This window comes from Oryzias melastigma, linkage group LG18 (genome assembly GCF_002922805.2).
Source record: "Oryzias melastigma strain HK-1 linkage group LG18, ASM292280v2, whole genome shotgun sequence".
Taxonomy (NCBI): Eukaryota; Metazoa; Chordata; class Actinopteri; order Beloniformes; family Adrianichthyidae; genus Oryzias; species Oryzias melastigma.
The window spans coordinates 21,452,601-21,480,399 of NC_050529.1; the positions used below are offsets into that span (position 1 = coordinate 21,452,601).

General features: G+C 40.3%; 1 protein-coding gene and 1 long non-coding RNA gene across 2 annotated transcripts; one reads left to right on the plus strand and one right to left on the minus strand.

The window, feature by feature from the left end:
- On the minus strand, positions 1-16,195 carry kiaa0232 (KIAA0232 ortholog). Its single transcript, XM_024288680.2, has 8 exons — positions 15,838-16,195; positions 12,345-12,930; positions 11,116-11,256; positions 9,650-9,719; positions 7,904-7,988; positions 4,436-7,808; positions 4,163-4,272; positions 1-2,682 (listed from the first exon to the last, which is right to left on the minus strand). Exons 2-8 carry the CDS (start codon positions 12,579-12,581, stop codon positions 2,583-2,585), a joined length of 4,116 nt encoding a protein of 1,371 aa, XP_024144448.1. The 5' UTR covers positions 12,582-12,930; positions 15,838-16,195; the 3' UTR covers positions 1-2,582.
- LOC112156415 lies at positions 15,612-27,355 on the plus strand. Its single transcript, XR_002920961.2, has 3 exons — positions 15,612-15,755; positions 26,416-26,563; positions 26,724-27,355. It is a non-coding gene; the product is annotated as an uncharacterized LOC112156415 (long non-coding RNA).
- The last annotated feature ends 444 nt before the right edge of the window (positions 27,356-27,799 follow it).

Below are 27,799 nucleotides of genomic sequence, written 5' to 3' on the forward strand. Positions count from 1 at the left end.
TTTGGTTTATTCCTTTATTAGATGTTAAGAAAATCCACAATGAACCAAAATAATTTAAGTCTGGGTGCATGTTAAATTAGAACACTGCTACTGGGAACAGATGATATTCAGGAAGACAGAAGGGAAGGGCAGAGGAGTATCATCAGGGTGGAGATGAAAAGATGAGGAAAACTGCCTTTTCTGTGTTGGATAAGTTCTTCAGACCACAAAGCATTTGAAACTCAGCACACCCCTCTTTCTGCACCCTCGCTGAATGAATTTTCTCAGCCAGTTTTTAGTAGTAAAACACAACCCATCGAAAATGGAAGAATAAAGAACAGACGAGATGAAACCATCCCAGTGCATCAGTTTCCTGCACACATACAGACTAAAACACACCAAATTGTGGCGTTCTCTTTAACTTTGCGCTTTCATCATTTGAACAAAACTGCATTTAATCCAACTGAAAAAGGTGGAGTGTGACATTGCATGCTTTGTTTCTCAGACATTCTGCTGTTTGTTTTCCTCAGGTGTCCATCACTCCAAAAAAAAAAAAAAAAATCCACATGCAAACATGAAGCATGACTTTGTTCTCTCGAGTGTTTACATGCACCAAGGTATTGCATAGAACTCAGGGCTCCACAATTCCCTTCCACATCACTTCAGTTTTTCTCTTCTAAGACTATCGCTCTAGAACTAAGGGCAGCTACCTCGTCAGGTTGCTGGAAAAGAACGATCAATGGTTTTACAATCAAGAAAATGGTTTTGGATGAATGCGTCAATGCACTGTCACAGGTGGTCTGGATGTGGTTATGTTGGGATAAAAAATTCCTGAGTGACTGTCAAAGAATGGAGACATGGGGCTAAGCTTGTTTCTTTCCACTACCTTTAAATTTGAAGTGGCAATAAACGCGAGCCTTCACAATCTTTTCATTTACTAAAGCAGAAGCCATGTCTACAGTAGACACCTTCACCTGCGGCTGTGCCGTACCAAGCGCACACTTTTTTAACTTATTTCTGTGCTTCATGTTCCTGGAAGGACGCGGCACTGAAGTCACAATCCTAACAAGCATTCTGAAAATATATATTTAAACAAAAAAAAAAATAATGTTTTCATTAAAACCTTACATTTGTGGAGGGGTACTGCACCTCACCCCAAGGATTTTATTGCCAATCCTACACAAAGATGGTTTGTTTTTTCCTTTGATGCTTTCGAATGAAGCTCTGCAGGACTCTGTGCCCCAAACACAGAGTCTGATCTATTTTTCAACAAGATATATTATAAACCAAAAATTAAAAACACCACAGATGCTCAAAAAAAAAACTTTTTTCTTGGTGCATTTACAGCGTCTTTTTGGTTTTATATTTGCTCCATTGTGTTTACTTTATGCTGGTTTGGTTGCAAAAAAAGAAAAAAAAAAAAAAAAATCACTGACTGTCCCTTAAGTTGGAAGGGGGGTGCACATACTTAAAACGATGCACTGAAATGCCAGAGTATATTAGCAGGCAGTATTTCTGCCTGGGCTGTTGCAGCCTGATAATTTAGCAGTCGTGGCACACAGCAGGAACTGTGGTCACACAAAGCGTTTAAAAAAAAAACAAAACAAAAAAAAACAATCTGACCTGAAATTAAATTTTGCCATCAACTATGAAAAGCCACAATAATGGAACTGCAACTTCAGAATACTTTGAGCGTGTTTGTAGCACCACTGTCTGTACCACAGAATTAACAGAAAAGAAACCAAAGTTTCTGTTGTGACAGGCTTTGGCCAAAATGGCTGTAGTCCCGTTTGTTTTTCACTATGGGTTTTCACGCCTATCCCAATTTCTTAAGAAGCAAAGCAAATTCAAGTTTAGTAATCTTTTTGCCAACAAAACTCCTTTTGATTTCCGGTTATTTTATTTTTTTTTATTATTAATATTTTTTTCAGTCTCATAAACCACACTGTCTACTTCTAACTTTGAAAGACTATCACCATTCAACAATGCGACTTGTAACTTTTCACACATGAGGAATTTACAGATATTCAAGAAAAGCTGCACACATTCTCTACTTCACATTCAGAAAGTCATCCAAACAAACTATAAATTAAACTCTCGGGTCCTTGCATAAATTCAAATGTCTCTTTCCAAGTTGTCAATGGAAAGTAGAGGATGCGATAGCAGGCGTTCCACACAACATTAGGTTCAACTAGAAAAAGCGGAGTGAGACCGGCTGGACAGACACTTGTACAACCATTCAGACACCATCAACCACCAGAATCTTAGCTCAAACTCAAAAACATGGGAACAGAGGCAGACATGAATAGAACAAAAAACAATTGTCCAAACTATTAAACTGTGAGAACCAGTGCACAGAAGAACTGAAACAAATGATAAGATACACATCTTCTCATGGCATCACTCAAAAGACAGAACCTTTTTTTTGTTTTTTTTTAACCTTTTTTAAGGGAATTTTCCTATTTCCACTCTTAATGATGATCTGATTGTTGATTACACAAGGTTTCTTAAGTTAGTAAAAGAAAACCAACAGGGTTATGGTTTGGGTTTGAAGACGTCTCAGAAAATTAGCCTACATTAAGTTTTCCAGCTCTCAGGTGATCCTAAATCTTTCCTGGAAGATGTCCAGTCACAAGAGTGGAGGAGTTGCTCTCAGAGACAGGTGTCCTCTGCAGAACTGGAGTATTCAAATGTTGCTGATCCCTGGAGAAAGACAATGAGAGGTTACTACACATCAAAACTCTGAATGAAATGGTTCAGGCAGATAGAAATCAGAAAAGACTCGTGGAGTAGCAAACAGATTTGAGCCTCAAATCTCTTGTGGTCTGTAAAATATCATTTTTTATTTTAGCTGTTCTCACACAATGTTGATGCTTTGAGATGCTGCCCAGGAATGGATTCAGCTACCCTACATAATCCTGTAATCCACTTACATTTATACCATTGTCCTTAACACCAAGGTGTACTACTGGTAAGCCACAGAAAAAGTTTCAAAGCCTATCGATACACCAGAAAGGCAAGGAGGTCACAGGGCTAACCGCTGTACTTCCAAGTGTCTACTTAAAAAAAAAAAAAAAAACAATTCTTAAGTCTGGGCCAAAAAATACAAACAAAACCAGTTCACTTTAATGTTGAAAACTTCAGTCATCAAAAAGGCAGAAACCCAGGCTGGATTCCTTTCAGCTCACAACAGGAATTGAGACATTTCCCAGACTAAAACTTAAAAAATTAATCCAACTTGTATTTCAGCTGTAACATTAAAACACTGCAGCCAATTTTTAATTATGTGATAACTTGGATCTCACGGGCTTGAATCAACAAGCGGAATCTCCTTTCATCCCCCCCACCAGGTCACCTGGACCAAGCAAGCTAGTCCACTAGGGCTACCACAAACGATTATTTTAATAGTCGACTAATCTCCAATTAATTTTTTCGATTAGTTGACTAATCCCATTGAATTAAACCCGTAAAATTGCCGCAGCAGAGTTTGCCCAAGTATTTGTGCCAATGTTAGCTTAGCTAGCTGGATGAAGCTCTCTCTCCAACGTTTTCATACTTGGTCACAACACGCTTCCTCTTCAGGTGATCATGTATCACTGTAGTGCTGCCATGGAACACAAGTTCTGCTTTGCAAATATTGCATTGGTCACTTTTTCCCTTTACTTTTCTTACAATTTCAAGCGCCATTGGTGTGTTATTATGGTACCCTTGCCTCCCCAGAGCCCCCTGTGACATCACTACTGACCAGATTAGTACCACTGCGCATGTGCCTCAAACAGAATGGCAGACCCGGCATTAGAAAGCACAAATTAGCTGTCGATCATTTTAATAGTTGCGACTAATCGGGGCACCCCTATAGTCCACACATTTACCTTCAATATGAAAAGCCTTGTTTGGGCTTCAATTATGTCTATGGACTTTGCTTCTTTGTTTAAAATCAACACAACAGTCTAATTCTTCTGGCGGCAGCACTGGGTGAAGAAAGGGCACAGCTGGGTAAATCTGACAGAACGAAAGGTTCAAGTCCAGTTCTGCCACACACTGTTCTATCACAGAACAAGCACAACAGCAATCTGTTTGACAATAAAGACAAAAAGCTGCCTAAAACTAAAGAAAGCTTTTCAAGCTTAAAAACAACCCAGTGATTCAGATTCAATGCAGATTTAAAAGCAAACACTTCTACCTGTACACTGGGATCCAGGGAAAGGGGGGTGGGCAGATTGTGTTCTGCCACCAACACTCGTTTTGCTGGCTTTCTGTTTCTGCCTGTCCACGAATATTTAACAGGGAAAACTAAAAAAGAAGAGTAGGATTTGGTTAGCCAGTTTTGTAAAGCAGACACCTGAGAAACAATGTCTATAACCTCTATCCAACTAAAATGCTTTTTTACTCTATTTAGTTACACACTGACAAAAGTGCATGGAAAGTAATCATGAATACTGTGTACGACCCTTACCTCTGGCACATCACCAACAAAGTCATAAGCCATCCCATACTTGGGGATGGGACCTGCTGGTGAACTCAAACAGGACTGTTTTTCAGCTGCAGATTCTTCTCTTTGAACCTTTCCAACTGAAACGTCCGTTTGTCCTCCAGCATCCGATGCGGCTGCTGCCGTTTTGCAGTCTAAGCAAGTCTCTTGCTCAGCAATGGGCAGGAGGGAACTCGAACCCTCCTGTGAATCCAGAGAAGTCTGGGCACTCTTCTCCATGCCAGACTTCTTTAACCTGGGTAGGAATTTACCAGATTCCAGTTCTGACTTTCCGTAGTAAGGGCCCTCACATTCCGCATCCTCCTCAAGAGGTTTGAGGTCTGCCTGAGGATCATCAAAGACATCCACTGGTGCCAAGACAGGAAAACCCGTTTCCTCTTTGTCAGTTTCAGCCTCGGAATCACTTACTCCAACAGGAGACAACTCTGAAGCTGATATTGGTCGGAAATGGGTCCTGGGGGAAATGCGAATGGCCCTGTACTGCGTTCGGTTGATACCGTATATTTGTGAATGGAAGGGTTCACTCTCAGAGTCCGAGCAAAGAATAGACTTTGGCTTGAATCCTGGACTGAACGAAGCCATGTCCTCAGGCTCAAAGGAACACTCAACATGGAGGACTTGAGAGAAGGGATTGTTCAGGTTAAAGGATGCAAAAGGGTACTCTAAACCTTGATCCTCACTATGCAAGCCTCTGTAAGATCCAAGCAAATCTTCATGGAAGATCAATGAAAATCCCTTATTCAATCCATCCCCACTTCCTCTGATGGCTTGGTCACTCTGTCCAAATGACACAAGAGGCCTCCATAGGGGCCTGTGCCCTGGGGCAAAGCAGCTGCCCGTGTTCATGAACACATCTTTGCCAGTGATGGTGAGCAGGTCTGAGCTAGAAGCAGTTGCAGCAGCAGCAGCACATTGTAGCAAGCTGCCGTGAGCGCCACTTGGTGGCACAACGGCCCAATTCTTATCTCCGCTTAGTGTTTTCAACTCTCCGTACACCCCTCCGAGAATAAATGATGTGCTCTCCTTGTCAGAGTTTAAGTCCCAGGGCTTGGACGGAGTCATGTAATCCCCGGCACCATCCACCTTGGAGAGGCTGTTTTTGGCTAAGTCTTGCTCTTGCTTCTTGCCTTCCCATAGGTGATATTCTGACCGCTGCACTGCCTTTTTCTGAGGCCTTTGCAATGGAACGCCTTTTGTCTGATCTTCTAGACAGCTGCAACAGTAAGGGCTTGGCTCTTGGGAGAAGAGACCCTTGGTTGCTTTTTCTGTTCCAGGTCCTGCAGCTTTTCCATCTCCAATAGCAGTCCAAATGTCTTTTATTATCCCTGAGCTGTAATCTTCACTCTGTTTGTTTCTGTTGTCCAGAAACCCCCCAGTGCTGTACTGTTTGCTGTCATTGCTTTCCAATGCTATGCCACAAACGGACTCCAATTTAGATATTTTGGTGAAGGTCTGATTGGACGCTGTGCTAACACTGACCTTTTCACATTTTTTACCAGAGTCCTCCTGCAGAAAATCCAAGATTTGGTCATCTCGATATGTAGCAGGAAGAGGAGGGATTACACAATCATTCTCGTCATTGCCAATCTGGGCAGCATCTTCTGCTGTAGCGTTTCCTTGCTCGTTGTCTGACCGAGTTTCCTCTGAATGTGACCACGGACTGCAAGTTCGCGTTGATAGGTTAGAACAGTGTTCAGTTTCATCAAAGGCACTATTTTTGGTCCATATTAACAAGCGAGACTGTTTATTAGAGTGTGGCTCAAGACAGCTGCTAGAATCTGTGTTGTTTTCGTGACCAACAGAGAGTGATTCGTGGGGAAGAGGAAAAGTGGGGCTGTCATACTGCAGCTCAAACAGAGAGAAGCAGGATGAGTTCAGGCCTGATGGTTCACTGGTAGTTTCAGGGGCAGGGGGCTCCTCCACATTTCCAGACAACTTGCTCAAAGTGTATGACACACTATCGAGAAGAGGGGAGAGTCGAACGGGAGAATCTCCAATAAAGCTTTCTCCATCTACGTCTTCAGAAGTGGATGGTGAGTAACATCCCCAAACTTGAACCATATTTTCAAGGTCCTCCATTAAAAACCCAACAGATCCTGAAGCTTCCTGTGAGTCTGCCCGTATTGCACTTTTCCCTTGCTGCTCAAGTCCATCTAACACTAAACGACATCCTGCCTCAACCTCTCCTCGCTCCTTGCTCTTTTGTCGAATCATGCTTAAGATCCTACTCTCTTGTATTGAGTCTGAGGCACTAGTATCCAACATGGATTGATAAATATCAACTTCATAGAAGTCGGTGAATTCAGACAGATGCTTGTCATCTAAATCTCTTCTATCCTCTGGCTGAGGGCAACTTGAAGTCCCAGTGAGGCCAGCACTTTCATCTTCGGCTTCAACAAGCCCTTCCACAAAGTGCCCATCTACAAATGAGCCTGCAGCCATGTACGCTCTCTGGTAATGCTCACTGGCAACACAGACACCCTGGATTTTATCTGACAATCGATCCATGTCAGATGTCAAGTCGTAGCCATCTGCAAAGTCTTCTTTGCTTCGATATTTCGTTTCCAGCTTGCTTTGATGGCTGCTGAAAGGTGTGAAATACTCTGTGATGGGCTCAGTGTACCAAAGTGGCTCCTCCATGTATTCCTTCTTGTTTCTGGCCTCAACTCCGGACTCTTTTGCTTCCAACCAGCCTGGATCTTTACGAATCTCCTTTAGCGGTCTCTTCCCCTTTTTGTAAAGCTGGGACTGTTTGCTAGCAGTACCACCAATGGCAGCAGTACTGCTTCCTCCTGGGTTTCTTCGCTCCTCTTTTTCAATAACCTTCATCTGCAGCTTCACCTGCCCACTGTTGCGTGTCCTTTTATTCTTTACAGCCTCCCTAGACTTGTGCCGCATTCTTACGCTCTTGTTTTTGGACGACCTTGAGTCACCCTGATTCCCACTCGAGCTTGAGCCTGCCTCACTGGAGCCAGATGACCAGGATCTGGGTCGGTATTTGCCCTCAGATCTGTGTCTACTCTGTCTCTTTAAGTGGACAGTAGATTTGTCCTCTGCGGATGCACCCCCTTGGTATCTGTTTTCCTTCTCCTTTTTGCTTCGTCGTTGGTGGCCTCTCTCATTGGTCACAGTGGTGATGATGCCACAAGCTTCAGAGTTTCGCTCCTTTGTAGTTTCACCTTCACTGTTATCTTTGGGGGAGGAAGTATCAGTGCTGGTTTGTGGGGCTGCAGAGGATGAACTTGAGTATGCGCTGGCCTTTGCCTTGTTCCACACGGTCATGATTTCTTGGAGACAAACCGATTTCTCTGACAAAGGAGGAAAGGCTTCATAGTACCTGGAGGGAAAACACACAAATTGAAATTAACCGTTACCAAAGTCTCATTTATACACTCATAAAACATGTGTTCTGAAGTTACATGGATGGCTTACATTTCCACCTGGTCCTTTGAAGAGGGGGATTCAACTCGCTCTGGAGACTGGGAACCATCCGATTTCTTCTGAATACGTTTTTCTTCTGCAATACAATTAAACAACAAAACTCCTAGTTAGAACACACACTCTACTTAACCTGCTTTGATCTTTTTAAAGTCTCACTCAGATCACTTTTTGAGCTAGAAAAGGATTTTTTTTTAAAATTCATGATTAAGCCATTTTTAGTAAAAAAAATAAAATAAAATAAAAAATACTAGTTTTCTAGAACATAGTTTCTGCAGAGCGGAAGGGTTCATTAAAAATTCACCCCTGAGTTATGGGCGTGACTACTTGCAAATAGTAAGCCTGCCCCTACTTCCCATCATCCCTTCATTTACACTCTCTCCCGCCACACCCCCAACCCAACATTACCAGTGAAACATGCAATAATGGAGCTATTCAGTTGTGCAGTTTAGATCCAGATTCCCATGAAAACAAAGCTGTTCATGGATCTATTTGTCTACAAGTGGAGGCATCAGAATGAAGCAGATCAAGGAGATTGTGCCCTGCTGATTATAGCCCCTACATCAGTTCTATAGCCTTCCAACTGCATTTTTCCTCTGCTCCTGATTCACAATGATATGAAAAAACAAATTGTCAGAAATGCAATTTTGGGCATAGTTTTCTTAACATATATCCTCCATCATGAGAAAAATGCTACAAAAACATGCTAAAAACTAGAGCTGTAACAAGTATACTTGCGATACTCGGATACTTGTGATCTGCTCCTGAAAATTTGAGTATGAATATTTGCGACGTCCAAGATCGCTAATTCATGATCTTTATAAATATAGTAGACTTTAGTAAAATATTATCTGGGAATGATGTATTTTTGCTCTGAAATGCAGATTAATGTAGGATTTTAAGTTTATGAACTAAAACAAAGCTGAATGTGCAGCGTTACCATCACCGGAAGTAAACACATCTTCGCGTCAGTGAAGCTTCCTGTTTTAAAGTAAGACTAGCGAGAGCTTTTTTCCATTCAAAAAATTGAGACTGAAGTTCTGTTCACTGACATAATTTCTGAAAAAAGGAATTAGCATTAACACCGGAGCTTTAGCTTCAATCTTTACATTATTTTGGTTATGGTAACTCTTAAACAGTTGATGCAATTAATGCAACTCCAACTTATTCTGGAGCAAAGAAACGCAGCCATGCACAACACTGAAAGGCGGATGTAATCAACGTGAATCAGCTGATTTTGCCGCGTAAAAAAAACCCTGACTTTTTTCATACGGGCTCTGCACCAATATGCAATGCTTAGAACGTAAAATGTTTAAGAACTTTGAGGACGGAAAACTGTGGAGAACATTTGCAGGTTTTGTTGTTAAATGATCCAAAACAGCAGGGATTTTTATGCTATTCATGTTACGGCTAAACAAAGTTGGGAAAAAAAAAAGTTCGAAATTGTCTAACACCAATTCTTCCCAGCTAAATCTTTGTGTTTTTATCAATTTTGTTGATTCTGATCTCCTGTTCTAAATGAAAGGTATAAATGATGGGGATTTAATACTAATAATTTCAATTGTCATACATCCAGTAAAAAGACATGCACATAGCAAAAGACATATTAAAAAGTAAGAATCATGGCTTGATTCGTGAATCGAATCGGATCGCCACCTAAGCGACGATCGACAGCTATACTAAAAACAACTTTGGAGTGGGTCTTTAAGCATTTTTGTAAGTGCATCACAGTTCTCAAACCTTTTTGCTTGTTCTGGATGTCCTTTAGTTTAGTACAGAGCTCTTCAACCAGACTCTCAATTCCAGAATTCTGCAAAGACAAAACGATAGCAGGCTCAAACAAAACTTGCTAAAACAAAATGTTTTAGAGCAAATACCTTTAACTGCGTTTCGGACTTCGACTGAACTGATGTGCAATAAAAAAAAAATGTATAAAAGCAGTCTGCAGGTGTTTGGCCTAGACACTAATAGTAGCTAAAGGTGCTTACAAAAAACTTGAAATAGCGGCACCAAGCACACGGGACACTGACAGTTTGTGCCTGCTCAGTAATGGCTGTGCTATATGTACTAGTGGTGCACAAATGCATTTAAAGCACACAAAAGCAGAATAATTATTTCCTCACTTTAAACACTATAACGCTGAAACTGAGAAGAACCACCAGTGAAAACTAATCTGAACTGAACACTCACACATCACAACAGTAAATATTTGGATTTGGCCTTTAGGTTTTCTCCTCTGAAAGCACTTTCTGACTTATCTAGATTGAGACCATAACTCAAGACTAGCTCCTTCCAAAACTGGAGCAGCAAGCGATGAATTTAAGAGCATGTACGAGTAACTGACATTATACAGCAATCTTTAAACCATGAAATGTCCCAGTAAGTGAGGGTTTCCTCTAAACAGCTTTTCCTTTTGCATCATGGTGCTAATGCTGATCAGCTGACAGCCTCCAGGCTCCTCTGTGCTGATTGAAAACTAAAGAGCAAAGTCTGTCCCCAGAGAGGAGCACAGCACTCCTGCAGATCCTTCCTCCTCCCTCGACTCACGTCTCTAGGTCCAGTCCTGCCAGTGTACAGATATCAGGAATCTGGAGGATCTTGAATAGTAACATTCCTTTGAGGGTTTATTTCTGGAAAGGTTGAACGCCACCTCAGAATTTGAGCCGTTATCGTTGGATGTTGCATACGAGTCATTCTTTAAATATGAAGTGCACAGCACAATTACATAGACGTAACTACTTTTTCATTTTTTAATCTTTGAATGTGAAAAAATAGAAACTGCTTTTAAGACAGTTTGATGTTGTTTTAAACAAGGCCTTCGGGTTTAACCATAGAAAATGTTGAGATCAAACCAAATGTTTACCCTAGACAGCAACAAAAGATATAGTAATCCAGGTTTGTATTCAAATACTTGGTTTTGTGTTCATTCCCCTTACAATGTTTGGGCTTACTGGTCTTTTCACTCTGATTGAAGCAATTAGGATCTGCATGATTCCTGACATAATGCCAAATAAATCATTCAACCAATGAGCAGCCAAGTCAAAAGGTTTTTCATTTCGACAAACCAGAAGAAAGGAGATGAGTCGAAGCCAAAGTGACATGAAAAGCAACACTAAAACTGAGTATAAAGAAATGCCAAAGAAGCCCAACACTACTTAAGAGCAAAAAGTTGAGAGGTGCAAGTTTACCAAACCAACAAATCTCACTTCATCAGATGCAGAGCGAAGGCATTGCACAGCAGCTTGCTTCTTCATTTCTTCCAGACTCAGGTCAGTTCCTCCTTTTTTCTTGCTCTTGCCCCATTTTTTCCCAGCTCCCTTCTCCCATCCCAGGAAGATGTCATTTTCCTTTCAAAGAATAAGCAAAGTCAGACACAAATGCATGTAAAAACTTAATATTGATTAGAACTGACTTGCAACATAATTCAAGTTGAGGACTGCATTTCAAAGTCATAACAGTGAAAACAAAACAAACAAAAAAAAAGAGACAGTGGTTAGTGGTGCAATTTCCTTGGTGTGTGAGAATGATCTCAGGTCTGTTCGCAGAGCCCAGACTCAAGTTCTTCTACAGGAAGCATCACTGTTCATAACTGAATATTTTCAAGGCACCACATAAAAACTGATCTACAGAAGTTTCATTTTGTTTGAATGAGACCTATGCACTGCAAAAATTGAATCTAAAGAAAGTAAGAAGATCATTGTTTCAAAAAAAACTATCTCATTTTCTGTGTTGAAAGAAAAAATAGGGTAATACTAAGAATTTTTAACAGCAAAATAGTATTTGAGAAAATTTGTTTTTGTGACTAGAATTGCTAAGAGTTCTTGGTAATAGCATGTTTCTTACCCTTTGGGTAGACTTTTTTTTTTTTTGCTAATTTAAAGAAAATCTGCCAATGATGTAAGAATTCTTGCTTTGTTTTTGCAGTGTTTAGTCAGTTCAGAGCTGTTCACAGTGATCATTATAACAACTGCAGACTGATCTGCTGCAGTTCTGTGCAGTCTGTCCCTCATAGTGTCAGCATGTGCTGAGACCTAAAGTGTGGCAAGTTAGAGGTTAAATCCAGTCAGCCAACTGGTTAAAAGCTTGACAGAGTTTGGGCCCCCCTAGAAAGCACTGAAAAACTACTCTGTGTATTTCGAAGAGTTGTACTTTAGCCTTTGAACACAATGTTCTCTTGAAAAGAGGCTCCAGTGTAAATGAAGGCTTCAGTGATAACTTGTATTGAAACTGAAACACTTGTTTCAACAGGCAAACTTGAGCAATAAAAAAATTTCACAGAGGCGACAGCTTGTGCCACCAAGATTTCAGAAAGCTCCTCACATTAGCATGTGTACCACACAACTTTTCTCTGATCTATCCAGCTGTTCCAGTAAAATTAACCCAGCAGGGGACTGTTTTTGCATTTTGACATACTTTTAAAGACTTAGAGGCTCACCTGGTCCTGCAGGTCATAGTCATAGCTGTCATGCAGGAGGAGGCTGAGAACGTAGCGGGTGTAAATCATAGCATCAATCCCGCACTTCTCAAGCTCCTGGCCGAGCCAGCTCTGCACTGGACCCAGCGACTGGAGCAGGGACATCTCTGAAGCAGGCAGGGGGCCCACAAAGGGATAGGGGCAAGAGAAGTTCTCAGGAGGAGCAGGACCGTCTGAATCGGTGCTCACTGGACGCATGGGACCTCAGGTTTTGGCCATTCTCAGGCAGAGCAGCATTGTGATGGAGAGCGACAGTAGGGCGGCAGGTGAAGACGGAAAAGGAGGGAGGAGAAGGCAGAACTTTCCTGGAAGAGGTGGGGGGTCACTCCAGCAGGATGCACTGAAGGGGCTCTACATGGGGAGGCATGTAGGATCTTTTGTTTTTATTGCTTTTAGCAAAAAGAAAAAAAAAAAAGAAAGAAATTTCACTCGTGAGGCATGGCTTATGCTGCTGACAGATCTCAGCTGCAGAGCAAAACACAAGACGTGTTTAGGTCTCAGTCAGAGCGGTCCATGTTGGGAGTCTGCCTTACTTCACCGGCATGAGCTGAAACAGAAGAAACAACGAGTTTTAAAAAACTTTGCCAAAGTCTAATTAAAGTCCCACTCCATCCATCTTTTGATCTATTGTCAAAGGGTTCCCAGTGGTCTTTTAATTATAATTAGTTCCTCTTTTTGTGTTTCCCCACGCCATGATCAAACATATTTGTTAGAAAATGAATTTAAACATGCATTATGTGCTTGCTTCATTTTCTATTTTTTTTTTTTTAATGGGAACCATCAAGAATGATTTGTTTTTCTACAGTAGTTTAGAAATTGATAAATGAAGCAATCCTTTTTACCCCTTTGATTTTTAGTTTTAATTTGAAAAATGAATGATACACAGGTATTTCTTATTTTTTTTTCTTTTTCCTTCAATGTTGAGTTTCATTGGGGCGCACGGGAGAAGCTCCACGAGCGCACAGATCTTCACGAGGGAGCGGAACTAGCTTTAGGAGCATAAGAATACTTTCACAGGGGAGCATGAAAGGTCACAGGAGCCTAAGAATACTCCACGAGCGTGAAGAAGAGGTTTCACGAGCATGCAGGAGTAGAGGATCGGGCGTGGAGACTGTCCTGCGCTGGTGGAATGTTCCTTGAGTGCGTGGAGTACGTTTATTGCGTGCGTAGAGTTTGATATATATTTGTGGGGGACTTTTGGCGAAAATTTAATGCAATGCTCGTTGTGGGTGGCGAACGTGACAGGCAGATAAGACAGAGGTGATTTAGAATATTACCATTGATTAATGAATGTTGTATTTTTTCGTGGGTCAACACTAGGGGTGTGCCAAAATATTGATATTGCAATGCATCGCGAAATTTAGTACTGCGATTGATTCTCGATGGATTCTCACCTAGTATCGATCTTTTGTTATCGTATGAAGAGGCTGTAAAACATATTTCTTTGGCAAGAAATTCCTTCAGAATAGATAGGGGGCGCACCTTGCCAGACTATTGTTGTTTACAACAATTTTGCACCAAGTAGTGGCACTGCTGTTCCTGTTTACTATTCTTAACACTGAATTTTACAGATAGTTCAAATTCAATTGTGAGGTTCCCAGAGATTCCCATCCCGAGTCAACACTACCCAACGCAGATGGAGCCTCGACTTCCCATCATCCCTTTGTTTAATACTCTCTACCGCTAGCTTACAGCCCCTCAGGCCTCCAACCCAAGATTAGCAGTGCAACAAAAATGGCAAGTAATATCGGAGTTATCCAGACGAACAATTCTGAGCTAGATAGCAGCTCAGACGAGGAAAACAAAGACTTTTATGGATCTATTTGTCTAAAATTGGATACATCAGAAGAACAGAGCAGGAACCTTGTAGCGTCGACAAGAAAAACAACTTTCTTCAAACTGCATTTTTTTGTCTGCTCCTGATTCACAGCAATTAAAAAAAAATACTCAAAAACAAATGTAAGCTTAATTTGTATTAATTATGTATTACCTCATCAGAAAAATGACACAAAAAAACATGCCAAAAACACAATTTTCATTGCAGTGGGTCTGGAATGTAAATGACAATAAATAAACAGCAACATTTTCCATAAAAGTCTTAACTTGTTCAAACGTGTGTTCTCTTTGGCAATAAGCCAAAATAGAAATAATCTGCGTATTGTGATAAAGAAAACATGGTCTTGTGACAATGCACGTTTCAGTCGTGACAGCTGTGTATGAACGGAGGCAGCGGACAGGCGAGGGATTGGCAGAGAAGCCCGGGTGTCTCATGTGATGACTGTGAATCAGGACGCCAACGAGCAAATGGAGGCTGCACCCATTTGATTGGCTGGCCTCTTCGTCACTCAGCAGCAGCGTTTTCATAGCTGCCCGCTGAAGACGTCAAAAGGGCAAGATAAGGAACTCCACGGTGTGCCACCATAACACTTCAGCAATCCGTGGGACAGCAGCGTGTCCGATAAATGCAGACGGCCAGGAGTTTATAGGTCGGCTACCTTGATGGAATTGTTGCTAAATATGGCTGACCAGTGTCTCCAAGCCAGCTGTTCTCGTGCGCATTAGCCTTAGTAGCTAATTTCTGACTGAACGTTCCAACAACTCTTAATCCAATAGTCCTCCAACAGAAGCAACATTTTCCCGTAAAATGGGAAAAGACGAGTCTGGAGTGCTGTAACGGGAATTTGCTGCGCACCCAAGTTTTGCGCAAAATAAACACGGACAATTTACGGCCATAAATAAAACTGCTCCGAGTTAGGGAGCGGAACTGAAAACAGTCACAAATAAAGCATTTATTTTGGTGCAATATTATAATTCTGGTTTCTGGAAACACGTGAAGAGTAATCCAGACTTGGACCAATTTAAAGGATTTGCGTCACTTGCAGTCAAACGACTAGGTTAGCTTGACCACCGACCTTTAGCAGATGAGCTATGCTAGCTACATTAGCTTCCTCGCTCTATTCCTTTTCCGTCACTGTCCTTTTACATTTTGATATTTTTATTGGCTTGCACATTATTTAAAGTATTGGTCTCAGTGTTAATATCGTCCCAATAAAACTTTAATCAAATTGTTTAGAGAAGATTATCACGAGCGGCGACATAAACGCTGTGACGGTCCTCCATTAATTCGGAACGAATGAACAGAGAACATGTTTATCTAAGTTAGTAGAACCAAATGGAAACTTTGTAAATAAAAGCGACAAAGCAAAGAACTTTTAAATACGAATTCAAACTAGCTATAGCTAGCGTTAGCCGTCACGTAGCTACGCTTGTTGTTGTGATCAAGGGGGAGGAACGGCTTCCCGGTAGGCTACCAGAGGACTGTCAGACGCTTTTCCCTTCAGAATGGGCGCCGTATCGTCATGGCTAAAAACAGTAAGACAACGCAAATGTAAACCCTAAAAATGGCCCGGTGTGCATGGAGGCAGAAGGGAAGCCGGTTCGCCGGTTTACTTACATGCCGTGGGCTGAAGTAGAGCGAAACAGCGAAAGAGGAGCGGCTATCTCTCTCCCGCTGCCGTTCCGAGCTTGAGCTCTGGAATCCGCTGCGGTAGCATCGCGTATCATGGACGCCAGCAGAAATGGCGCTGTTTTCACACCGACTGCGTCTTCGGCAGCATCGAGGAAACCAGCGACATTCGGGCTCAGGCCGAAGGAGAGTCACCAATAGGCGGCATGGATGACTGAAAGCCACAATGTCCGCCGAGAAAACCCAGTTTCCTTAACAAACATTCCTCTGAATGCGACACCTTTCGCGTTTGTATCCAGGCAACGGGGCGAAGCTCCGCCGTCCTGGGAGGGAAGGTTTGTTTCTTCCGCTGGACTATTGCATCAGAAGTCCAAATAAATAGTCCTTTTAAAATTAAGGCAGAAATACATCTACAAAAATCAGTTTGTTAAAAAAATGTTTTTTTCAATAATTTAAACAAATAAAAAGAAAAAATACTTTTATTAATTGGTAAAATATTCCCCAAAACCACCAAAGAAAGTTACTTTAAGCACAAACGCCTTATAATTAACCATCCAGAACAAATATGAATTCTTAGTTTTATCAATACATATCCTCACCATTACACCAGGGATGTCAAACTTAATCAGACAGGGGGCCAAAATCCACAACATACAATTGTTTGCGGGATGAACAGGACAAACAATTACCAAATTGTGAAAACTTTTAAACTTTAAAACCGTAACTTTTTTTAAACATAAATGTGAATAAAAACAGGCAGGAATATTATTCCAGAATAAATCACTGGAAAAACTTTCAATATTTTTTGCTCTGTCGAAATCATACAAGTTAGAAATAAAGTAAATGCTAAAAGAAAAAAAGCTTCAAAATTCTTCACTTTTATTTCATTTTATATATATATATATATATATATATATATATATATATATATATATATATATAAAAGAAACTTATAAATATCCCAAAATATTTTGCTTTACATAAAATATATCACAATTAAACTAGTTAAAATCGGACCGTTAATAATATTCTTATAAAATAATCTGAAGGGCCGGTATAACTACTCCGTGGGCCGGATCCTGCCCCGGGGCCTTCGACACACATGTTGTACAGCATTTGTTAACATATAAAAGCTAATAATGCAAAATAAATGCACAAATATTTTTTCTATTCCATCTGTGACTTCAAACAATAAATGATCAAAAGCACATTATACTTTAAAAGTCATGCTTTAAGTTTGTGAATAAACCTACAGTATTATTGTAATGATAAATTAAATTATTGGATTGTTTTGCTAAATCTCACAGTCAACAGCATAATTTTGTTTATTACAGTAAATAAGCTGGAACTGATTCTATACAATAAGGATGTGCCAAACACATTTTCAATTCATTTTTAATATGTTGTATTTAGAGCCCCATGCAGCTATACTCTTGAGTGTCTGGGAGGTAAATTAGTGTTTTCTGTCTGCTGGGTAAAGTGCATAAGCCCAAACTGGACCTTCGTCAGCAGATTTATCTTCATTTACAGAGATCTGCAACATGCTTCACATTCTCTTCTGGGACCAACACCTAATCCAGTTGATGACCTCATTTTTTTCCTCCATACCATTTGTCTGTGAGCTCAGACAGTACACCTTCATGTACACTTCTATGCATTTGCACTTCTAAAGTGCAGTTTTGTTTTCTATATGTGAAGGGGTTGTCCTTTAGTCCCATCATAAATCCAACAATCTGAAAAGTTGTATTTAATGAGCCGCTAAATGTCAAGAGCAGGAGTCTATCTTGTAAATGAACTCAGCAACCTCACCCCCCACCCCCCCACACACACCCTCAAAGCTGTGTGCACATGCACGTTTGTGTTTGTCATGCTTCATTTGCCTTTTCATCCTCGGGGTTATGATCGGGGGGCCAGGATAAGTCCAAGCCTATAGACCAGCTGTTTGCTCTACTCCACATTCTCCACGTGTCAAATGTGTTGGTGAACTTGGGGTGAGACTAAGGTGGCGGACTGAAATGCACCCTGTGTCATCTAGAATAGGGGTCCCCAAACTACGGCCCACATCCACATTTGGCCTGCCCCCTGAACACTATCAGAGACACGTGATATATACATTTTTTTTACCCTCAATCAAGGCTTTGAGATTGAAATCCAAAAATAACATGACATTTTATTCCCCTTTTCTCTACAGTATCTTAAACCCCATCCCTCACAGTCAAAAAGAACAGAATATAGTTTCCTTCTACATCGCAGTTCACCTCTGTAAAAAACTGTCTGCAAACAGTTGAAAGCTCAGGTAAGTAATTTGGGGCAAAACCATAAATAGCTTTAAAAACAAAATTAACAGGGACCCAGTGAAGTATTCATTAATATTGATATGTGTGGCTTTCTGGAAAACCATAAATGTTTATGTTCAAATACACCCTGCCATTAATGCTAACAGAAAACACTGTTTAGCATCAACCACAGACAGAGCTGCGAAACAAACTGACCCCACATCAGTGAGGAAAAAAGTTGTGTGGCCCTCCCAAGAAGAAGTTTGGTGACTCTGGATCTGAAGCTACATACACGCCAGTTTATTTGACGCATGTCCAAAAGCGCATAGTTGGAGCGTTCTTGTGTAGCCCGTGGTACTCACACTGGACAAGCAGGGAAGGGCTTCTTCCTTTTTTTGTCACTGTTTACAAGCACATACCTAAAGTTCAGTTTTTGTACAAAATGTCAAAGCGTTTCAAGTCTGGTGAATCTTGCTCCAGGTTTTTTCTTTCACAGCTCTAGTCTAATGCATGAAAGATTTGGTGTCATAGAATTCTTGGTGGGCACAAGCTACAATTATTAATTTCTACTCCATAATCGATTTTCAAACTTTTGGCACTTCCATGACGTAAAAGTGTCAAATTTCATGCGTCACTACCAAATCCGAGTCTCTGATTGATCAAAGTTTGATTTGGTTTAACTTTCAACATCCGTTCAGTGGCTGCGCAAAAATGGTCATAAAAACGTGTGTTGATGTTGACTTCAGTGTTGATGAAGTTTGAAATGCCTTTTTGTGGATCAAGTGTCTGCTTGAACACATTTTGCAGATATGGAAGCAGTTTCACAACAATCTCTCACAAATGTTGAGCCACTATTGAGTCTTGACCAAAAAAGCTGCTTAAAGCCATTCAGTAGAAAAAGCACACCGTCCACAAAATGATCTCCTCAGTAAATGTAATTGTTATCATTACCATCCTTCCTTTCCTGGTAAGATCAGACTTGAGTCTGAGCATAAAAGTGACCTTTGCGAAGCTGCACATCAGTCTGCTGTTGACGGCGTTCTCATTAACCATAAGTCATCATGCAGCAGATGGTACGGAACAATTAAACAAGGCCCCGTAATCTTCTCCCAGGAAGTGGCTTTGGGTGAGAGGCAGATGTTTCCAACAGAGATTCAGTCTTGTTTTTATTAATCACAGTGAGATTTACCAATGATTTAGTCTGAGGGAATTGTCGGCTGCCGCCTTGTAAACAAGAGGATGAAGGCTGACGTCAGCGACAATACGGTTACCATTAAATCACAGTCATTACAGAGTCCCTATCACTTGTCAGGGTGAGTTAGTGGGTTATCATGTGTTACCTTGTGATACTCACGGCGTTGACAGGTCCACGAACAAATCGGGAGCCATCAGTTTCATAACAGATTTATGTTTTTCATTTTTAATTTTCTGTTTCTATCTGCTTCCTGTACACACACTCATAGCAGATTCAATTGTAGATGTTCCATTTCTTCACTGAGTGGCTTCCAAAAGGTGGAACATCTTCAAAAAAAAAAAAATCAAGTCCAGTTGAGTTCTTTTGTATATTAACTACTTAGATGGAATGTACCTTAATGAATGAGAAACTATAGAAATAAGATTTCAACATTTAACTTAAACATTCAGATTTGCAGGTTTCAGTATAAAATATGCTTTGTCATTAAAGATTCACTGGGATTAAAATTGTGTTTTTAGCATGTTCTTGTGGCATTTTTCTGATGATGGAGGATATACTGTATATAAAGAAAATTTAGATTAAAATAGCATTTGTGAGTATTTCTTGTGAATTCAAAATACTGTTTGAAAAAGATCGTATTAGTGATGCAGAAGCATCAACCAGCAGGCGACAAGCCCCCTGCTCCATGTTAAAAAGATCCATGTGTGTCTTTGTTTTCCTCGTTCGAGCTGGTATGTGTCCGAATTGTACAGCTGGATAACCCCAATATTGCTCGCCATTTTAGTTGCATCGCTAATGTTATGTTGTGAGGGGGTGTAAGCTAGCAGGAGAGCGTGCAAACCTTAGATCATGTGTCAAAGTCAAGGCCCAGGGGCCGGATCTGGCCCTCCGGGTAATTCTATCCGGCCCTCCAGATCATTTTATTTTATTGTTATTAATGGCCAGATGTTATCTTGTGCTCATTAATAACTTGTATAATTTTGATAGAATATATTTTAATGGAGAGTAAAATATTGAAAGTTATTTAAGGTTTAAGTTGATTTATTCTGGAATAATATTCCTGCCTTTTTATTATTCGTAATTATGTTAAAAGTTTATGATTTTAAAGTTTTAAAAATTGTCATTTTGCTAACCTTTTGGACTATTTTGAAATTTACTAAGATTTTTTTTGGCTATTTTGGAGCTACAATTTCATCTACATGCTAGCTTTTTTGGCTAACCTGAGTTTTTTTTGTTTTTTTTAATGCTTATTTGGCATTTAGCTAATATTTTAGCTGGCTATCAGCTCCAGTGTTTTCAGCTATTAGCTTCAGCGATTTCAGATATCAACTTTAGTATTTTTAACTATCAATTTCAGAATCTTCAGCTATCAGCACTAGCATCTTCAGCAGCCAAATTCAGCTTACAGCATTCACACTAGCATTATTGCAGAAAATGCTATATATCTAGTTTATAATTATGTTAAAAAGTTACAATTTTAAAGTTTTAAAAAATTTTGTTTTAGAGTGTTCAGTAAATGTTTATCCTGTTCAGCCCGCAACCTAAGCTGTGTTTTGGATTTTGGCTTACAGTCGCCAATCAGGAGTGAGCTTGTTGGAAGTCCACACCCCTTCCACTGAAAGTGGCTCAGGAGAATCTGTCAATCAAATGTTTGAGGTGGGCCCAGCGGCACCACATGGTTTTACTGAGTCATCTGATTGGTCAGTTTGTAACTTGAATAACTTAAATAAAGAAAAAAATATATTTTAAAAATTAGGAATAGAGAGACAATGTTAAGAAGATGGTAATGGTTATTCTGACCAATAAAGTGACTGAGTAATAACTGTTGAGAAATACTCAATAGAAGTCTGTGGAATTTTGGACTCCCTGGTGCCAGCAGGTACTTCCTGTTTGGGAGGGGTTGAGCTGTCCATTTATTTACAGTCCATAGTCCAAACAGACAGATGACAGGAAGTGACAACTTGGAGGTGATTTTCAAAAGAACTCCTGCCGCTCTGCAGAAACTATGTCCTGGAAAACAATACATTTTTTTACAAAAACAACCTAAATATGAGAAAGCCACTGTGAACGCTTTCACATAAAAAAAAGGATTTTAAACCTGACCAATTTATGAGGAAAACAGTCTGCCTTCAGGCTGACTACCTGAGGAGTCGGCCTCCTTTTGCAGGAGGTACACAACTTGCACATGAATCTGATAAAATAAAAACCGAAAGAATCCTGATGCTCTGAAATCAGTTTATTTGAAGTCTGCTTCACATCTCTCACTCCATCAATCAATCAACAGCACCACAGCTAACTTTGTGGTCACTTTGCTCAGAGACAGCTCTTAATTCACACTTGTGCAACACACTTGTTGGATTAAATAGGTCAAGTCAGTATTAACTTAGTCAATAAGAGTTCAGCCAGCACTGCTCCCCTTTAACACAGCATTATCAGCCAGGAGGAGCTTAGAAACAATGTGATGTTGTACATTTAAGGGAAAAAATGAAGGTTTTAATGGTTGTCACATTGGTTGAAGTCACAGTGACAAACAGCGTGGAGAACAGTGACCAAGTGACCTTACAGACATGACTGGATCACACCGGCATGCTGCACTATAGAAAGCCAAAGAGAATCAGATGTTAATGTGAGCGATCATGTGACTAACATCGATTCTCATGACGATGCAGTCACAGAGGCACTCACGCTGAGTGGGAGTGGTGCCATGCGAGCTTCAAGCAGCAGCGATCGTCACCTCCCGCTCAGCTGACACACTTCTCACAGCAATAATCCTTTTAGGGTTTATCTCGTGAAAAGGGCCAATGGCAGCTCCGCACGTTAATCAAGGAGACCAATCTGCAGCAGCAGGTCCCACCCTTCAGGAAAGCAGCGCGGTTCATCTTTGCTGATCAGTCTGCTGTCTGCTGGACCCTGCGTGCTTTCATTTTCACTATGGTAGTTGTCCAAATCTTTACACACTCCAACAGCATCAAAGACTAGAGTCTATGGGCAAATGTTAATACTAAAAACACACTTCAACACATCGCTGCATATCTGATTACCTGGACTTTGCTTTGAGTTCAGACAAGGCCTCGCCTTATCATTATCACTGGAAGCTGCAGGCCTGCTGCATCTTGTAGAGATAACTAATATGCACACTTTTGTGGTGAGTCATGAAATGGAACGCAAAATGACTCAGTCCTTCCATCTATGGTTTTATATATATATATATATATATATATATATATATATATATATAGTAAGCTCGAACAGCGAGAGGAAGAAAGTTACAAAGAAAATCAGTAAATCCACTTTACAGTATTTATATAAATGTGTTTATATTTCATTAAAGTCCCCCTCCAATAAAATCCTGTTTTTTGAGTTTTAACATGTATGTGTAGCATTTTTCTTATTAAAGAGAAAAAATCTTATAAGAAATGATTTTATTTTTACATTTCTGCACCACCAACCTGTCAGCTGAATTGAAATCACCTGTTTGAACTGACCCCTGAAGAAAAGACACCTGTCCACATCATTCCTGCCATCATTCAGACTTCTAAGAAGGTAGTGAAGGCTTTATAGATATGCTTACCATTTTGCACGTTTAGCATTGTAGACATGCACAAGACTGGAATGGACGACAAAACCATCAGTGAGAATCTGGGGGTTAAGGTAACAGTTAACGTGATATTCTCTGTGGTGTTTAATCTCTCATTGTTCAAATTAACATACAGCCAAAGCTTAGAAACCAGCAAGGAATCAGATTCTTATTTTCTTCACTTATACACATATTTAGACAGATTCTGGACTCCAAGCAACTTTTATTTGATTTTAATTTCTGACTGTGTTAGGGAGCCTCATGTACAGATAGAGAACGTGCAGTTCCATCCATTCACTGTCAGAAACAAATTAATCTTTTTAGGTTCAGGGGGTTTCTGGGCCAGAACGTAAAGAGCAAGGTGGAGAAAACCCTTTACTCATGAACAAGTAGAACATTCTTGACCAAAAAAAGCTCCAATCATGCATGACTTGAACCAGGACCTTCTTGCTCTGAGGCGAGAGCATGTAAACTACTGAAAAACTTGGATTTGAACCTACTATTCTTCACATTTTTTGCTTGATAAATTGTGGTTAATAATATATTTAGAAATTGAAGTTCTCAAAAGCATCGACTTTTAATACTACAGCAGCAAATAAGAGAATTCCGGTGAAAGCATTGAGACTGAACATTTTGAAGTGATGAAGTGAGTTTCTGATGGAAGGAACTTTTCTTTGTCTGTATGTTGCTGAAATAACGTCAAACCAGTTACCCCCGAGGAACATAACAATCGATAAAACCCCCTACGAGCTTTTTTTGTAGCATGTACTAAAGGTGGTTTTTTTTTAATTCAAGGTGGCCACCTCTTCCCAAGGTCATAGGTCAATGACTCTTCTCTGGTGGTTGTAGACTCCAGTGGTCAACATGTTTGTGACGTTTTGTGAAAATTGGACCAACAAAAGTATTGACTTCCCATTTTGTTAAAAATTTTGAAAATCGCCAATTCTTAGGTTATGTCTGAATTCCCTCCCTAATCCCTAACTACTAAAAAACTATATAGTGCGGGATTTTATAGTGGCCTGAATTTTAGAGGTAGTTTGGACATGAATAAATCGAAGTCAAAGTGAAAATAGAATAAATACGATCATTTCACGACGTTTATTTATGTCTTCACTGTGTTCTGATACTGAAAATGTGAATGGTTTATTCAAAAATTACATTAAAACACTTTTTGTTCAAAATTGTTTGACCGCAATGCATTGTGGTCTATATTTGCTAATCTAGTGAGCATCGACGCACGCTAGGAAATTTCTAATTCACTTGATTTTGGAATTAGCCGATTCAGACAGCAATAAAAAAATGGCGAACTCACGATACAGTGTGTGTGTGTGGGGGGGGATTCGTTCATAGCTTCAGATTTCACCACAAAATGGCCGCCAAGCCATGGGTCGTGTGGCCATCCCATAATCATTTCAAAAGTCCTGGGGGTTATCCCCGACACACGTGATTGGGTTTTGTTTGCAAATAGTTTTTTTGGCCCCGTAAGCAATTTTCAGCCCATTAATTTTTTTAACGGAAACGCTCGCAGTGATATCATCGTTTTTTGGGGGTGGTTCTACATTATGCTGAAAACTCATTTTACATTTTCCTCCGGTGTGAGCACCTTTTGGTGAGCTTTTTGAGTATCTGGCGGGGTCACATTTTTATTTAAAGTTCTAGAAAGAAAGAAGAAGAAGAAGAATGAAACATTCCGAAAACAACAAAGAAGTTTTTGTGGTTTAGCATTGAATGTGTCATTGTGTATATTTTTTGTTCTCTATACTGGTTGTGTCTGTTTGGGCTTAGGCCTTTCCTTTGAGGTCTCTTAGTGGTTTTCTATGCCTCTTTTCATTCTTTTTGTCGTTGCGGAAACAAAATGGTTCTTGCTGCGGGCCATAATTAAGTGCAGCCGTGTTTGCAAAAAAAAAAAAAGAAAGTAAGACATTTCAAAAGCATTTCTCTTGACATTAATTGCACCAGTGCCCATACTTTGGTCACACAGTAAAGCATTTTTAGCAACAAGCTGCAAATACTTAGAGTCACGAGGTTCATTCTATAGTAAGTCTATTTGGAGCCTGTGGAGTATTTTCTCCTGACTGCAGCGTGTAAAGGTCAACACGCACGGTGCTTCACTTGTATAAATGCAGCTGTGCCATCAGAGTACTGGATGAATAAGAAATAAGTAAATGTGTTTGTTATTAGCACAACTATAAAACAAATTCTTTCTCTAGCTATCAAGCATGGTGGTGGAGGAGTGATGGTTTAGGGTTGTGTGATCAATAAACCTGGAATAGACATTCTTTTTAGCTTTTAAACATCAAAAGCATTGCCTATGAAGTAGATGAACGCTAAAAAAAAGAAAACAAAAGAAACATTTAGAGAATCAGGACTTTTTTGAAGCTGAATATTTTTCCTAGACAGACATCAAAATGGATTTCAGACTCTTCAGCCTGATTCTCAGAACTTTTTCCTAATGGACTGCTGGATTTGAAGTGAAATGTGTGGAGAAAATATCCAAAAATCTAATGTTTCCTTTTGACAATGAAGAAGACGTTTCTACAAGAATCCCCAGCCTGATAAGGTGCACTCACACCGAATGCAATTCACGTGACAAATTCGCTGCTCGTCGCCTGTCAAACAATATGTTCCTGAGCTTGAAGCTGCTGCCGCATGTGGGAGGAGCTACCAGCCAAGGATTTTAGTATGATCGCTATAAGGAACGGTGTCTGTGGATATTTCACTTAGAATGAAAGGAAGACACAGATGATATTTAGGAATAAGATTTATTTATTGTGAAGAGTTCTACAGAAACATCAGTAATCATGTCTCCATATTTGGGTTTATAAGATTTTCCTGGTACTGGGGGCTGTGTCTGTATGACAGCTGCTTCCACTGTGTTTCTGTGTCTCTGTGGCTGAGCTTGAAGGCTAACTCTTATTAACCTGATGGGGAAAACAATAATATTTGAGGACCTTTTTCTTTTTTTTAATGTCTCGATGAGGCCAGAGCCGGCATATCGAGCCAGTGAGGTCCGCCACGGGAGCGAGGGTATCCCGCCTTCACCACAAAGTAGCCAGATGAGCTCTACAAACCTGCGGCTTCAGTGTGTTCATGAAAAAGATGGATGTTCGGGACAAAAACGGCCACTTTGGATCAGTATTCTACAGATCAAGTCACTGAAAAAGTCACATGCCCAAAGCTGAGTTCCTGATTGGCAGATGTGACACAGCGACCTGTCAAACTTCACCGCCCGATTTGCGTCTTCTCTCAAATTGAGCTTTGCGCTGCACCCGTTGCTCAAATCGCCTCTTGTCGCGTCTGTACCATTGACTTAACATTGACACTGGGCGCCTCCGCCACACGAATCGCGTTCACTGTGAATGCACCTTTAGGGGTAAACATGAACACATTATAAAAGTTCATCATTATTTTCATGATATTTAGGGCTGAAAAACTGGGTAAAATATTGGCATAAATAGTTAATTGTAAGGAATGATTTTGTTGATGAATGATTTGATTCTTACTTTCATGAATTTCAGGGCACAGCTTCAGTTTTAAAGTAAAGTGATGAATGATCCAGCTCCACAAAGTAGTGCTCCACCTGCACAGCCTCTGTCATCTCCTCATGAAGCTGATTGACCAGAGGATCTGTTGCTGAATTAAGAGAAGAGGAAGAAAAATCATGGGGTGGACTTTATTTTATTTTTTACAAAATACTCTCTTTTTTTGGCAAATAATGCAACCAGTAACAGATATTATGCATATCTTTCCTTTTGAACAAATGCTGGACACTAAGATGTAAATCAGAGGAATAAAGAAACGTCTTTTCTGTGTCGTCCTGTGACAGGAGTGGAGTTCCAGCTTAATGCCGGATAGTGAGAGGAACTCCGTGTTCAGAAGGAGGAAGTCCGACCTCTGCGTGTGAATGTTCCTGCGCAGACAGCCGTCTCTGAGGTCGCTGATGTAAAAGCAGAACAAAGTGTCCTTGTCTGGCGTCTGCTAGCATGTGGTGTGTTTTTAAGTGGGTTCAGGAGTGAGACAAAACGCGTGCCTGCTCGCATAAGGAGCACAACCCTACTCCTACTAATTACCGCCGTGTCACAGGCCTCTGGCGCTACCTGTGTGTAAATGGGGGTCTGGCTGCAGGTTAAGTGCTGAAGTCTGTTATCTGTCAGCACGGATGTGTTTCGGTGGAAATCCTCTCAACCTTCCGTCAGCCAGCCTGCAGAAGACAAACGATTACTCCGAGCTGGTCGGACTAGTTTTCAGGCAAAGCTTGAATGGTTTTGGTTTTCTGTTTGATCCAGACTGGTTTGACAAACCTCCCTGTTCAAGGTTCAAGGTTTCATGGAATCAGGAAAATGCACAGAATGTGACAGATGGAGTTTGAAAAATGTCTCAGGAAATTATAAAACAAAATGGTCATCTGGACGTCAAACATCTGGACATCAGATTGTCTATGAAGTGTGTAAAGATCTTTGTGTGTCTTGTCAATTTTTCTGTCAAAAAAGGATTCGTAAAATCATTTATTTCTCATCTAAATGATGCACTTTTGAACAAGAATAGCAAAGGAGTTGAATGAATGGGCATCTTGTGGCTCTGATCCCTCCATTAGGTGACCGCGGCGCATCGGTAGAAATACCAACAAGTCACTTTGGACCAGTTCCAGACAATGTCGTGGTTTAAATCAGGAGTGTCAAACTCAATCGCACAGGGGGCCAAAACCCAAAACACACCTTAGGTCACGGGCCGAACAGGATAAACAATTATTGAACACTCTAAAACTACATTTTAGAACTTTAAAACTGTAATTTTTTTATTACATATTTATAAACTAGATAAATAGCATTACCTAAGATAACGCTAGTGTTAATGCTGTAAGATAAATGTGACTGTCTATGGTCACCGCTGAAGATGCTAAAA